At 42.1% G+C, this 15,353-nt stretch overlaps 1 protein-coding gene across 8 annotated transcripts in view; it reads right to left on the reverse strand.

Moving 5' to 3' along the window:
* RAF1 (Raf-1 proto-oncogene, serine/threonine kinase) overlaps window positions 1–15,353 on the reverse strand; it is a 318,071-nt gene that overhangs the window by 90,774 nt on the left and 211,944 nt on the right. For 4 of the 8 annotated variants that reach the window (XM_063940785.1, XM_063940786.1, XM_063940784.1 and 1 more), the window contains 6 exons: window positions 13,883–13,981; window positions 13,398–13,551; window positions 11,956–12,015; window positions 10,946–10,973; window positions 10,514–10,620; window positions 9,333–9,450 (listed from right to left, as the gene is read on the reverse strand). In XM_063940785.1, coding sequence (XP_063796855.1) covers window positions 9,333–9,450; window positions 10,514–10,620; window positions 10,946–10,973; window positions 11,956–12,015; window positions 13,398–13,551; window positions 13,883–13,981 — 566 coding nt within the window. The remainder of the gene's footprint in view (window positions 1–9,332; window positions 9,451–10,513; window positions 10,621–10,945; window positions 10,974–11,955; window positions 12,016–13,397; window positions 13,552–13,882; window positions 13,982–15,353) is intronic. The other 4 variants (XM_063940790.1, XM_063940789.1, XM_063940787.1 and 1 more) reach the window with 3 other exon arrangements.

Consider the following 15,353-nt stretch of genomic DNA (forward strand, 5'->3'; position numbering starts at 1 on the left):
CCAGCAGGCCGGTAGCATATTACAGCGCTCAGCTAGATACGGTAGCGCGATCCCTCCCCACATGCTTGCGAAGCGTTGCTGCGATAGCATTGCTAGTAACGAAAAGCGAAGACGTCGTGCTAGGTCACAACCTCACAATTCATACACCACATGCAGTGTCAGCCTTGTTAAATTCTGCCCAAACCAGGCACGTCTCATCAGCGCGGTTTACAAGATGGGAATTGGCACTAATGGCCCCGTAAACATCACCATAAGGAGATGCAGTGCATTAAACCCTGCAACATATCTCCCAGGTGTGCCTGGACAGGCACAAAGGGTGGAAGATGAGAGTGGTGGGGAAGGAGGATTTAATACAAAGGAAGACACTCATGATTGTATGGAATATTTGACCCAAAATTTTACCGCAAGGCCTGACATCAGTGACAACCCACTGGAAGATGCAGAACTTACGTTCTACACGGACGGTAGTTGTCATAGACAGTCAGACTCGGGAGACTTGTGTACTGGATACGCAGTCGTAGATGACCAAGGCACCATAGAAGCGGAACCGCTAGGCCCACCTCACTCAGCCCAGGTTGCTGAACTGGTCGCCCTAACCAGAGCATGTGAATTGGCTAAGGGCAAATCAGCCAATATCTACACCGATTCTAGATACGCATTCGGGGTAGTCCATGATTTCGGAGCCCTATGGCGCCTCAGAAATTTCATGACGGCAGCTGGTACACCGGTAGCGCATGCAGCTCACATAAAAAGGCTTCTAACAGCGATACAGGAACCCGACAGAGTGGCTGTTATCAAATGTAAAGCACACACATATAGCCAAGACCCAATATCACTTGGTAACAGCCGAGCAGACGAAGCAGCTAAGTTAGCAGCTGGTACCCCCAGACAGACAGACACCACACAACTGATGGTATTTAATACCATCAACACACAGAAGTTGTGTGAGATGCAAAATTTGTGTTCCACACAGGAAGAGGCAGTCTGGAAGGCAAAGGGATATGGCCAGGAGTCCTCAGGACTCTGGACGGATGGACAAGGTAAACCGGTGGCCCCCAGAGCATACCTTCCATGTTTAGCTGAGGCAGCTCACGGGCTGACTCATCTGGGCAGGGAAGGGATGTGCAAGTTGGTAAGAGCATATTGGTGTGCCCCAGGATTTTCATCTCATGCGAGTAAAAGAGCAATGTCATGCCTTACCTGTCTGAGAAAGAACATCGGAAAAACAATACCAACAGAACCATCCCATATCCCACCTGCCGGCGGCCCTTTCCAGGTAATACAGATTGACTTTATTCAATTACCCCCTTGTCGAAATTTGAAATATGTACTTGTTTGTATAGATGTTTTCTCAAATTGGGTCGAAGCATTTCCGGCGGCCACAAATACCGCTATGTTTACTGCTAAGAAAATTGTGCAGGAATTTGTATGTAGATATGGTATCCCTAGAATTATCGAAAGTGATAGGGGTACCCATTTTACAGGTGATGTCTTTCAAGGAATGTGTAAATTGATGGGAATTGATAGCAAGCTGCACACTCCATACCGTCCACAGGCGAGTGTGAAAGTGGAAAGAGTGAACAGCACTATTAAAAATAAACTGAGTAAAGTGATGGCAGAGACAGGATTGACATGGCCAGAAGCTTTACCCATTGTACTGTACAGCATCAGAACCACTCCCAGGTCCCCTCTTAATCTGTCTCCCTTTGAAATCTTGTTTGGTCGACAACCGCATGTTATGATTAACCCTCAGGATGATTTGAAGTGTAACAATGAAGTGACTGTAAAATACTTGATTAACATGAGTAAACAGTTAAGGAATCAAAATGATAATCTGAAGTTAGTTATTCCTGACTTACCAGATAGTAATTGTCATGACATTGAACCTGGGGATTATGTAATGATACGGAATTTTCTACGCTCAGGTTGCCTTATTGACAGATGGGAAGGACCATACCAGGTCTTATTGACTAGCACTACAGCATTGAAGGTTGCTGAGAGAGAGACTTGGGTTCATTCGTCCCACTGTAAGAAGGTCGTTGATCCAGAGAAGTCCTGTGATAAGGAACAGACGGTAGAGGTTGTATCACTAGAGTGTCTGTTCCAGGAGGACTAAGGCGGCACCTGAGCATCGAGAACCACAAGATCAAAAGCAGTTGTCGATCCCCTGTTCCCTTTTATTGTTTTTCTCCAACTTCCCATCCCCTCTCCCTCAAATTATTTTTTTTCCCCCTTCTCATTCTTCTCCGTTTCCTCCTACAAGATGGACTTGCCCCAAGAGACTGTGATCCGGATTTTCCTGTTGACCATGATGTTGACCAGAGCAGTCTGTTCCGGCGAGAGTACCATGGAGTTCGAGAGAGGGTCTGGAATGGGTTCTGATGACAGAAATGGAGGCGTAGTTTTCCGAGAACAACATAATCAACAAGCAAAGGCGAGTATCAGAAAACGATCCGATAGCATTGACCATAGAAGGAATTGTGAAGGATTGTTAGCTGAAGAAAACTGTATCTGTCGGCTCTGTAACAATGTCATTGAGGATGGGTGCATAAAGAAATGCCAATCCAGTTTTAATATCCATATGGACCGGCATCCCTTGAGTGACTATCACTCTTTAGTGGGTAGTGTGTTAAATAAAACAGATTGTTGGGTATGCTCTCAAGTACCTCAAGGTCATAGCAAATCAGGGCTAGTACCATTTCCTTTAACGTTAGGGGAGGTACTTGAGTTAAGTGGTGGGAGACCGGTGGACAGGAGGTTTAATATCTCCAGCCCTCCTAGTTTGAAGCTCCACCAATACCATGTGGATAGGTCCCTATTATGTTTTAACATCTCCAATCCCCGAAAGCCGGGAAATTGGGAAGTGTCATGGAGTAATCAAACCATGACCTTTTCACACAGAGCAGATAGAATGCCTACAGATACAGAGCTTATACGCCACATAGCCAGTAGAGGAAAATCTTTCCGATATAGGTATACCTTAGGAAATAGGATTACGAGAGTTGGAGAGGTATCACCAGGATACTGTGCACATATCGTACAACCTGATACGTGTACTAAGCAGATGGAAGAATTAGGGTTAGGAGATTTCACATGGAAGGTGTGTAATATGGTTATGTCCTACTCCGTCCCATATGTTCTCCCCGATGATGCATATTTCATATGCGGGAGAAAGGCGTATAAGTGGCTTGCCCCAAACTCTGAAGGATTGTGTTATATTGGAAAAGTACTGCCTGAAGTAATGACTGTATCACATGACAAAATGAAAGACATACACCGTGTTGCCCAAACTCCTTATACTCATACTCATTACGAGCACATCGTTAAACGGCACCTGATAGAAAGAACAGAGCACCCGGCCTCTGACATGATCAGTGAATCCACCGGGATTCAATTCTTAATCGCGTTAGATATCACTCACACCGCTAGAGGAGTGTTGAATTATAAATACATATCTGCGCTCGCCAATTTGTTAGATAATATCACTGAAATGTATGATGACACGTTTAGGTATACTGGAAGGGAACTTCAGGCTTACAAAACAGAACTAGTCCAGCATAGAATGGTTCTTAATTACCTCACAGCAGTAACAGGCGGATATTGTGTCACACTGGCAACACAATACGGCGTGAAATGTTGCACATATATTACGAATAGCACCGAGGACCCGGTCGAGGTCATAGACCAAAAGATGGACGATATTCTCCAACTAAAGTGGGAATTTCGCAGAAGACACAATCTCACCCTTGCTGCTGTGAGTAATGAGCTGACTGGTTGGGTGTCATGGTTGAACCCGCGAAATTGGTTCTCCGGTTTAGGAGAATGGGCCCAAGGAGTTATAATGGATGTTGGGAAGTTTCTCCTATGTATCTTAGGTGTTATCATAACGATTGGTTTGATATTTAGATGCGGTCAGGCTTTAATGAGGTGCAATCATCGTACTAGGGTAATGAGTTTAAGGAGTGAGGAAACTGTAATTCCAATGGACTTGATTTATGACCCAAATGTAGAAACAATGATGTGATGAAAATGCGATTTCTACGGTCCGTTCTTTCACCTGTTTTTCCGTTTCCTCCAAGGTAAAAAGACCCACTTGGACGAGGAATTTGATGAGCCGATATACAGACAACAGATGGATTAAAGAAGAAGTTTTGACAACCTAATACACAGATTTTGATGAACTATGCCATGGATCCCCAGTTTCCCTAGAAATTTTAAAATTACGCTAGCCCAACACTTTTGTAAATCTATGGACATTGACAGCTTTGCTTGCACCTTATGAGCAAAAGCACAAAGAAGACTGCATTCAACAGACACCAAACAAGACCTCAATCGACGAATGTACATTTACCTGACATAGAATACCACCGCATTTACCGTAATTATGTCTTTTCTTCATTTCTACAACCCTCAGGTAATGACACACATAGTCGATAGGGAATACAGGCACAGATATCAGCAATCACATATCTCCCCCATTCATGTATCATCAACTAAAATGTGCTCCCCCATTTTGTTACAACCAAAGCCGAAAAGAGCTCGGTAAAGTTTGACAGCCCATCCACAGACCCGTACCACGGGATAAGAAGGAATTCAAATGTATACTTCGCAATACCTCGAAGCTTGATTTAAAACACGTACGGCACGATGATACATGACCCCCAAGCACGGATTCATACACACATGCTTCTGCTATCTCACTAGGTCATACCCTTTTCCTACCTTCTCCTCTCCTCCCTTACCCAACCATGTAAATGTATTAACCCCTAACATACATTTTTCTCTTTTTGAAATGTTTTCAGGAAGTGGCAGTTATTGTTGACTGCCAAAGGGTGGACTGTCAAAGTCAGAAAAATATCTCTATGCACACTACCATATTTGCACCTCACACAGGTCCGTGCTGCGCATGCGTACGCTCTCCCGTACGTGCGCATACTCACAGTCGCGGGCACCCGCAGGCGCACGGTATGCGTATTTACGGTAGAGTTTATGTGATCGTAGCGTGCGACTCAATCGTTACTTATTTTCACTATATAATGTATTTTGTAGATCATGGTCCCTTTGATAGATTCTGAAAGTTTGGTTAATATCGAATGTTCATGAACAGAGAAATCCCTCTTTGTTTGATACGAAGGGTCAGACAGGAGTAATACAGTGGTGTTTAGTATCCATCGGAAGAATATTTAATTAGAAATATTCCGGTGTTGGTTTGAAGCAGATCAATCGCTCGTGCGAATAGTTATGGACATAAGAAGTTTATGAACATTTACTTTATTTGCACTTTATTACCCATGCGGCGGTAAACCCAGTTTCCCTCCCACCTGAGCTGTTGGAAATAGTCACAGCCCACCTGTATGAATCAACCTATGACCTTTTGTTATGATGCGAAGCCGAATTCCTGTGTCCAATGAACAATGAGATTGTAGGGACCATTGAATTGCATTGTGTGTGGGGCATAAATAGAAAGGCCGATCACATCCAGCTCTCACTCTTCAACGGTTATCATTGCTGAAAATCGGGAGCTGGATGTCCAGAGGCGCATGCGATCGTTTCCTTTGTGCGTAAGTTTTTCTCCGTAATCATACTGTTTCTCTCTTGTTATTATGGGCCATATCTTTCTCTCTCTTCTCTTTCTCTCATTTTTCTCTTAAACTTATTGTATTGTATTTACTGTGTAGTTACCTGGTTAGTTAGTCTATGTTATATTGTAGTGTATGATTTGTATTTGTATTAATTCTTTTGCAAGTATATCATTCAAAATATATATATGTTAGGCGTTGGACCCTAAGCCCAGGTATCTGTGTATTTCTTATAGAGTTAAGTATTCTCAGAGCGTCGGTGACGCTCAAACTGCTTTTAAGCTAGTAAGGTTATACTGTGTTGCATTTACACCATATCACTACACAAAGGGTTTACTGCATAATACACTGTTTATGGTTTAGAGATAAAGGTTTTACATTGTGAGCGTATGCGCCGCTGGTGATCTCCTCGTGGTCTCGAGCGGTCGCAATCGCTATAGCGAATCATTACGGTAGTCGGCAGCCAATAGCGTGCCTGCCAGTGATCTCTTGGCCGTGAGCGAACGTAACGCCTGAGCGTCTCGACCACGGCTAAGCGATTGTTACGCAACGTGCGTACCCTTACGGTACTTCATACGTAGTTAGCGTACAGTGTTCTTAGACCTCATAAAGGGTATTATATAAGATAAATAATCTGCTTTAACAGTGTGCATATTACATCTCTCAACACAGAGCTATGCTTAGGTCAGTGGCTTGATACCAATTTGCAGACAATTCATATGGTCATCAATTGTCCTTTCTGGATGAACAAATCTCACTTACAGTGCTGCTACTTTGTACATCATTTTTACGTAATTTGCAATGGTATCCGGATGATAGATCGACAATGTATTGGTTGACAGATACAAAAACAACAACACACAAATAGTCTACACATGGCCGGTCGTCCGGAGGCCCCCACACTCTCTCTGCATTGCGCCCACCGCCGCTAGCCCTGCTTTGCGCCCGCCGCCAGCACGGAAATCAAGAGCACAGCATGATTCAGCTGTGTCTCCGATCTCCCCAGTACATGGCCACGGCCGCCGGCCAGCTCTGCCTGCCGAGCTGCTGCTGCGGGATTTGACTCACCGCCGCTGCCGCTGGGATTTCTGTGATGTCCAGGAGCGGAGAGTGAGGCAGTGCCATTTTACTCTCGGCACCTTCCACAGCTGCGCCGGCTGTGTGTGAGTGACTGGTTCAGACTGGAGCTGTTTTGTTCTCTGCGGTGCCGGACCGCCCCACTGCTTCACCCTGTGGTGCAGCAGCTCAGATGCCTGTAGCATTGAGGTGCCTGGGCTGCACCTGAGTGTTATTTCTTGTCAATTCCACACACACACATTACTGTGTCTGGCTGCAGCACACAGCAGCCAGACAGTGCTGTGTTTGTATACTATATATTATATATATATATATATATATATATATATATATATATATATACACACACACACACACACACACACACACACACACACACACACACACGTATATATTCTTTATTTTGATAACATCGTTATTATATCACTTTTATTGACAGGGGCCCCCACAGACCTTAATCCGGCCCTGCATCTGCACGTTTTGGGGTTTTCACATGTTTACTCAACATCTGGTTGATTTACTATCCACGTGGACATCTACTGGGAATAGGAACCTGCCCGAAGCGCGGATAGTGTAGACATTTGTAATGATAATGGTCATACAACATGAAATATACAAGATCTGTCCCAAACACATGTATCGACCATTTGTGTGTCGACAAGTCTCAATGTTTGACAATGTTTTGTACCTGTCAACCTAATACATGTCGACCATAACACTGTCGATCCATTAATCCACACCCATTTGCATATAATCCCATATCCTTTATCCCCTTCTTCATAAAATAACTGTATGCTGATCACATGACGGAGCACTGTATAATACAGCTCTTATATGGTGATATTTAAAAACAACAACATAATAATCTTACCATTCCACCTGTTCTACACTCATTGGCAGCAACTGGTAAGTAAAAAAAAATGCTAAACAGAAAACCAGGAGCCCGGGGCTGGTTATGCTGGTGGGGGACACGGACACATTTTTTCTCATTGTTAACGATCTTTACTTTAACACACAGACGTAATGTGCAGATCACACGGCTCTGTGCAGGCTTCTGCAGACATGCTGCTCACAGGGCCCCATATTTGCAAAATGTATTGTGGTCAGAGTTTGCTCCATGTTTTTACACAAAATTCTAAGTATATTTTCCGTGTTTTAAACTTTTCTATTGAAAGTATCTGCAAGGATCGATGGTGTATTGACGTCTATTTGCAGATTCAGACGTGTTTTGCAGTTCAAATCGTGATTTTACTCTCAACTGACGATTTTTCCCTTTAAAAAGCGTGAACATTGTTTTTTAAAATTTCTTTTATTTAATAAAGTTGAAAAAGTCTTTTTTTTACATTTTTAAACATTATATTATGCACATCTGCAGTACGGATCTCCTCGTCAAAAACAGGGGGACAGGGTGGACTGCACAGTTGCATGGAATCTGACGATGCCAGTTAAGTGGTTAATAAATGTCTGAGTTAAAAAAAAAAAAGGGGTGAACAAGTCTGAGAATGCTCTCTCTGACAAAACAAGAATTTTAGCAAATTTACTCTTAAAGCACTTCCTTGCGAGCAGGTTTATGTTGTCTTCAGTCATGTATCTGTTTCGGAAGGAAGATCTATTTGTTTTCAACAACCTAGGATGCACTCGTTACATTTAATTTTTTCCAATACAGACAGCTCAGCAGAGAGGTGCCCATCTGATGATATAAACACACTGGTGAAAATCACAGATGGAAATACAGAAATATTTGTATTTAGAAAACGTAGTAGGATGGCATGTACACACACAGCTGTTGTGGTGGAGGGTCTGCAGCAAAGTTTATTTACTGGTAACATCTGTTAGACTTCTGATGGAATTAAGCACTGTAATGTGTGTATGAGCTGCAAGATGACATCAGTACAATGGACAGTTTATCTCAGCTGACTAGTTTGGACACGCGTGGATACACCACCTGTAATCCAATGTAGCTTCTACAATCCTCTTGCAGGCATGATTAAAAGTGAATGCGATTGCTTGCCACGTTCAAAATAATGTACATTAAACATGTTTAATCAATTTTAAAAGACCCATTATCCAGTGAGGTTATTCAACAGCCATGTCATATATTCCATCATAAGCGAATTGATAAAAGCATGGAATCGGGATATACGCGCAATAAGAAGTGTAAATATGATAAAACACAGAGGGAATGGTAGCCAGAGATAAGCAGTGTCTAACAGTGGTAATCTCTGGGTTCAGTATTTTTTGGGGAAATAATCTTGACCAGTTATTTCTTCATTTTCAATAACAGAATTTTTTTTTTGTTAGAACATAAATAGATTTTTAATTTCTAGCGTGTATTAATATGTTAGCTGTATTACTAAACCTTTTACACCCTTTCTGGCTGGCTGTAATTGCAAGATCTCTGACTGAATCTAACAGGACTCAAATCGGCTAATCCAGACCTCATTACTCTCTCCAGTGTCTGAGACAGAACAGCAGGGAGCCGGAACAACTCTTCCACTGAACCTCTATTTGGTCTGACAACTAGAGAATACCAAATAACACATATTTTGAACAATCTATTCTGGATAGAACATAGCACGTATGTGGCTCCCTTATGTTACGTACTGAAGGCAAAGCACATGATGTATGGTGCATCAGCATGAGAGAGACACATACACAAGCTGCATTGGTACTTACCATGCCATTTGCCTTTGTACACTGTCCCAAATGATCCCGATCCTATTCTGGTAGACAGCATCACCTCGCTGGCCTCTATTTCCCAGTAGTAGCTGGAATCTCTCTGCCCACGGGAGCGCTACGAAACAAAGGTGTTATTCCAGTGACATCGAGACCCTGCTCCCACTTTTCCACATAATTGTGGCCCTATGCTCCCAGATCTCATTTCCCAGCTCAGTGTCTCCAACTCAACAGCTCAGGAGTCAAACCCATCCAACACCACCCTGCCGGTAACCCCTTTGTCACTGAGTGTGTTTCATCTGCTGTACCCAAAACATTTCCAATAGTGTCCACTTGTTAAGGTAAAAAAGTGCTGGTATTTAAATAGTTTTTACAAATGTAATAATCAGTATAATACATTCTGAGGAAGCCGCAGATATTAGCATGAGGCGGGGAAACGCTTCAATCGGACTTTGTTTTACCAGCCGGTTATTGATTTGGTTCCCCTACATTAAGGAAGCCAGCAGGATTACCACACCATACACCATCTATGGTACGTCTAACGGGAGCTGTAAGTGTGTCACTGCCATTCAAACACAAGCTACAGCTAAACACCGCACAAGTCAGGGATACAAGTGTCCATACCAAGATCGTCATCAGTTTATTTCCTCTGGATATGACCGCAATTAAAGGAACTGCTACCAGCGGCCGGGAGGACTATATCTATTTGTGACCTTGTGGATGGGTAAAGTTCCCTTATATCTAACGAGCTCAATAAGGTGATCCGACCTTCCCGTTGACTATATATAGTTAAAACTACCTTTTATTCCATTTAAATGATATAAAGTTCAGTGGACTTTATTATATGTTCCTTCATTTGGGACACTTTTCACTTACCGGCCGATAACTGGTTATATTGTAACACTGTTTTTATTTTTATGAATTATACTGATCATTATATTGTAAAAACGACTTAAATACCAGCGCTTTTTTATCTTCACAAGTGGAGATTTTGTGTATAGTTCTATTTTGGGTGGGGTGAGTATACCCACTTAAAAGCAGCCGGTATTTAAATTGTCAACTGGCGCTGGGTCAAACACATCTTGTTTTTTTATTTCCAATAATGGGCAGAGACACAACACGACACCACTGAGAATGGCGCCGGTCACCTGACCGGATCCCCTGAAAATGGCGGCACTCACTATTTTATTCTTCTCCTGGCTGCTGGACATAGCGGATTTCTCTCTGTGTGTGGGAGCTGGCGTTTTGGACTGAGACCATCCTGTAGGACTCATATTATTGGGACTACCTAATAATGAGACAGGAGAAAGCTTAGACTACAATAAAAAGACAAAATAGGAGCTAATGTAGAGTTGAAAGCAAGTGAGAGTTGCGGAAGGATCTGGTTTGCTTTTGCACAGCGCTTGCTCCAGAGTATGAAGTCTGCTATGAATACAAGCACACAGATGGAGACCATGCAGTCCAATGGAAGCGTTCAGCTTAAGGGTGAATATCCGCATTTATGTACATAATGCGGGTGTAATTATGGCCACCTTGTGTTCAACTCCCCATCAGCCCCAGAGCGCGCAATAAGAGTGAAACACAGGAACAGCTACGGGAGGGAATTCATTTACCTGATTCACTGTGAATTCTGACCGCATCCTGTAACACAGAACATAGCGGTTGATTAAGACCAATCAAGCAGATTTCCACTGAGATTACAACACAGAACAAACAGTCGTAGGTAACAAAAAACACTACATGCAGAGTTCGGAGACTTATTTGAGTAGTAAAAAAAATAAAATAAAAAAGTAAAAGCTTAAAAAGTTTAGAATCTATAGAACACCCCCAATAACTATACAGCCCAGTTACCGGACAGTTCATGCAACAGCCGCTTTAAATAATTCAGTCATTTGGGCCTTACAAAAATATTCCTCCAATTAGTTTATTTCTGTTAAAAATACTTTTGGCTACCGCAATTCAATTAAACTCTGCTATTTGTTAATGCACTGTCACTCCCATGTTATATAGAACACACATGCAAACCTCCTCACATGCTGTACTGAAGGGTTGGTTCACTTTGGGACAACCCCTCCCCCTCTTAATAACCGACCTCATATGCCCCCACTTCCAGTGCCCCAGAGGTTACCGCACTGTTACCAGAGAACTACAGCAGGATAGACAGAGAGGGGAGAGCAGAGACTTTTCAGGGCTGGGGGACTGAAGCTATCCTAGGATGCAGTCTGCTAGGATGGGAGGACTCAGGAGTAAAGGTGGTTAAACTCCTTCCATCCCAGCAGTTTAGTGGTCCAGATTCCTTCTGCAGAGAACTGGAGACTATGATAAAGATGGAGTACCCAAGAGCAGGACATGCACTGAAGTGTTACACTGGGGGGAGGGGGAGAAATGTGGCCATTAAAAAGAAGTGAGTTATCCCAGAGTTTACAAGCCCAAGGCTAAGGGCAACCAGATATTAATACAGGTTAGACAGCATTACCCACTTGCAGAACAGCTGTGGCCAATATACACACATTCAGTACAAACTATTAATCCCATAATGATAGAGGACTCTGTCCCAGACATACAGAAGAAAGACAGAGCCGTCTCATCTCAAAATCAGTACACGAAAACAAGAGATACCTACTCTGCCCCACAGACAGAAACGTCTGCAGCGGGACTTTGGAGAAGTATTGAGCCAGTTATTCTAGTCAGAGAGAACAAGCCAGATGTGAAGGATAAAGGGGGTGGGAGAAGAAAAAAAAAAGACAATGGTAGCTAAACGAAGAGAAACAGAATTGAAACGTTCAGGAAAAGGTGGAACTCGTGTCCTATTCTCCATACATTGGTGTGTGAAGTCTTTAAATGTCACTGCTGTCTATTCTATCAACAGTGTTGAATTCCCTTCGAGCTCACAAAAATAAAAAATAAAAATAGTGCCTCATGGAGGTCACTACAGAGAGAAGTATAATAACGTTTTTTTACGTGAAATAGGTTTCAGACATTAAGAAAACAAAACAAAACACAAACACGTGGAAACTTTAGCTACAAATACCTATTCAAAAGACTTTTCTAAAATAACTTTCCTAACACCCTTTAATCCTCATATGTCTATACAGGTTGAGTATCCCTTATCCAAAATGCTTGGGACCAGAGGTATTTTGGATATCTGATTTTTCCGTATTTTGGAATAATTGCATACCATAATGAGATATCATGGCGATGGGACCTAAGTCTAAGCACAGAATGCATTTATGTTACATATACACCTTATACACACAACCTGAAGGTAATTTTAGCCAATATTTTTTATAACTTTGTGCATTAAACAAAGTGTGTCTACATACACACAATTAATTAATTTATGTTTCATATACACCTTATACACACAGCCTGAAGGTCATTTAATATAATATTTTTAATAACTTTGTTTATTAAACAAAGTTTGTGTACATTGAGCCATCAAAAAACAAAAGTTTCACTATCTCACTCAAAAAAGTCTGTATATGACGGAATATTCCGTATTTCTGAATATTTGGATATGGGATACTCAACCTGTACTAGTGTACAAGCCAGACACGTGGGCGTCCCACAAGTTATTATATCAGAAGCTGCCATACATGACACAGTGGGGGGAATTCAAATGTTTGAAAAGTCAGTTGGGTGTCTGCTTTTTCCTATCTAATAGACAGGAAAAAAAAACAGACACCTAACCGACTTTTCAAACATTTGAATTCCCCCCTTTATGACCAATTTGAGTTAAGATACCTCCTCCACATGCCTGTAATAAAACTAATAAGACAATAAAACCATCTGAAGTCAGTAAGAGAAGGATGCATAGAGGAAAATGCCAATACCTGTAGCACACGAACACAACATACCAGCCAACAGGACAATGTGCAATATATACACAAGCAACACTGTTCATCCCATTTAACTTTTATCTCCTTAATAGAAGAAGCAACACAAATAGCAGTTCTCAATATAGTACAGACCAACAGTATGTTCCAACCATTCCCCAATACACTGTGGGCTGTACTGTTTTGCACTTGTGTATACACTTTATCTCATAGTGTAGGAATTAGTTACCTCGATCATCCCCTTATCCACTGGCATTGTGGTGCTGACCATATGCACATTGGGTGTGGACGTAGACCGCTGTCTCTGAGAAAGGGAGCATTCGGAAGATGGATTTGGCGTTGTGAAGGTGAAGGCATGAGGTGTAGAATATCTGTGTTGGGAACTGCATTAGAAAAAACACAAAGATATGTAAATGCATCAATGCTGTATGCTGGGATATGCAATGTAGATTGCTGTAAGACACAGCACAATGGTTACTTCACATATTGTTTGGATATTGCAACTGTAAAAGTGGATGCATACACAGGGCTGAAACGCATTACATAACACAATCATTCCAGTTCAGCAGCGGGGAGTACATAGCATGATCACGTGACCATTACATCCAGACATGTAACAGCCTGGTCAGATTAGATAATGCAGCAACACATGCAATCTGTAAATATCACCCTGTTCCGGAACCAAAATACAAAGTTGATGTCAAAGGAATTTACCTAGATGGACCACGGACCGATTCCCGCATCCGCCGCATAGTAAGCGATGATAATGCTGGCATGCCACCTTCTACGTTATTTGGGTTCGGAAACAACCTGCTATGAGAGGAAGAATGCAGAAATTGATGTCAATATATTTCTTTGTGCAGTCATAATAAGAAAAGAATACATACAGAACATTCAATAGAATACCTATCTTAAAACATACACTGACATCACACTGGTCAGGCAATACAAAGCCAGGTTACACATAAGATTACCTAGAACAGGACACACAGGCCATCTTATAATGTGTATACATCAGTGACTTCCAACCATTTTGTCAGGATATATTTATCTCACACCAGGGGCCAGATGTAATGAAGTCAGAGTTGGCTGGAGGTGCGGGTTCCTGGACAAGCTCAGACGTTTTTTTAAAGGGGCAATCATTTACAAGGCAAAACCATGCCTTGCAAAATGATTGCCCCTTTAAAAAAAACTTCAGAGTTTGGCCGGGAACCTGCACCTTTGGCCAACTCTGACTTCATTACATCCGGCTCTTGGTATATAACACAAGCACATAGGACGGGCAATAGGCCAACACATAGTATTATATAAGAATATACCTTTGAAGAGATACTACTGAACATTTGCAGAGCACTAGACTCTGGTGTGGTATACTAGATCTACAATGTGTAGGAAGACAGGCAACAAGTCGACAACATATGGTTAACATGCATTAGATCAACAATTACAAAAGGTTGACATGACAATGGTCAACATAAGTTGTTGTTTTTTTAGGCCACATCTCGTATATTCCATGTCATGTGACTGCCATCTATCCAGACGTTTACATTCATGGGCATACTTCGGGCATGGGGGCTTGCTCCGTTACAGCTGTGCTTGCCACAGGTTACTATTCTCAATCGTAGTCCATGTGAATAGTAAATCAAGCAAAAGTTGGGAAAACATGGGAACCCCCCCCCCCCCCCCCCCAAAAAAAAAAAAAAAAAGGCATGTGTCACCCATTTGTGTGACAACCATTGTAAAGGCAACCTTTTGTACCTATGAACCCAAAACACAGTCAACCTCTTGTACCTGTCAAACATATGGTGTGGACCTATTGACGGTCTACCCAGACACTGTAGATCTACTACCCGCATACTATAGACTCTACATAGGGAAAATTATGCAAACCAGGTAATCTAGCCCAGGGTAGAATAATGAAAGGAACAGCATTTACAGGCTACTATATGATGAGGCCGGCAATATAAATCAGCCAGCTAACATAATACACAAGAATATCACAGAAGACAAGCAGTAAAAGCAAGGATGCCATATGCACAGGCAATACAAGCTAGGTTATAACATAAACAATACATTGCATAGAGCATAAAGTTCCAGACACTGCAAGTTACACAGTGACACACCAGGCAGCCTATAATGTTCATCTTCCAATAGTAATAAATTAATATTATATATTTGTGTGTTG

Source organism: Pseudophryne corroboree, chromosome 9, assembly GCF_028390025.1.
Source record: "Pseudophryne corroboree isolate aPseCor3 chromosome 9, aPseCor3.hap2, whole genome shotgun sequence".
Classification (NCBI taxonomy): Eukaryota; Metazoa; Chordata; class Amphibia; order Anura; family Myobatrachidae; genus Pseudophryne; species Pseudophryne corroboree.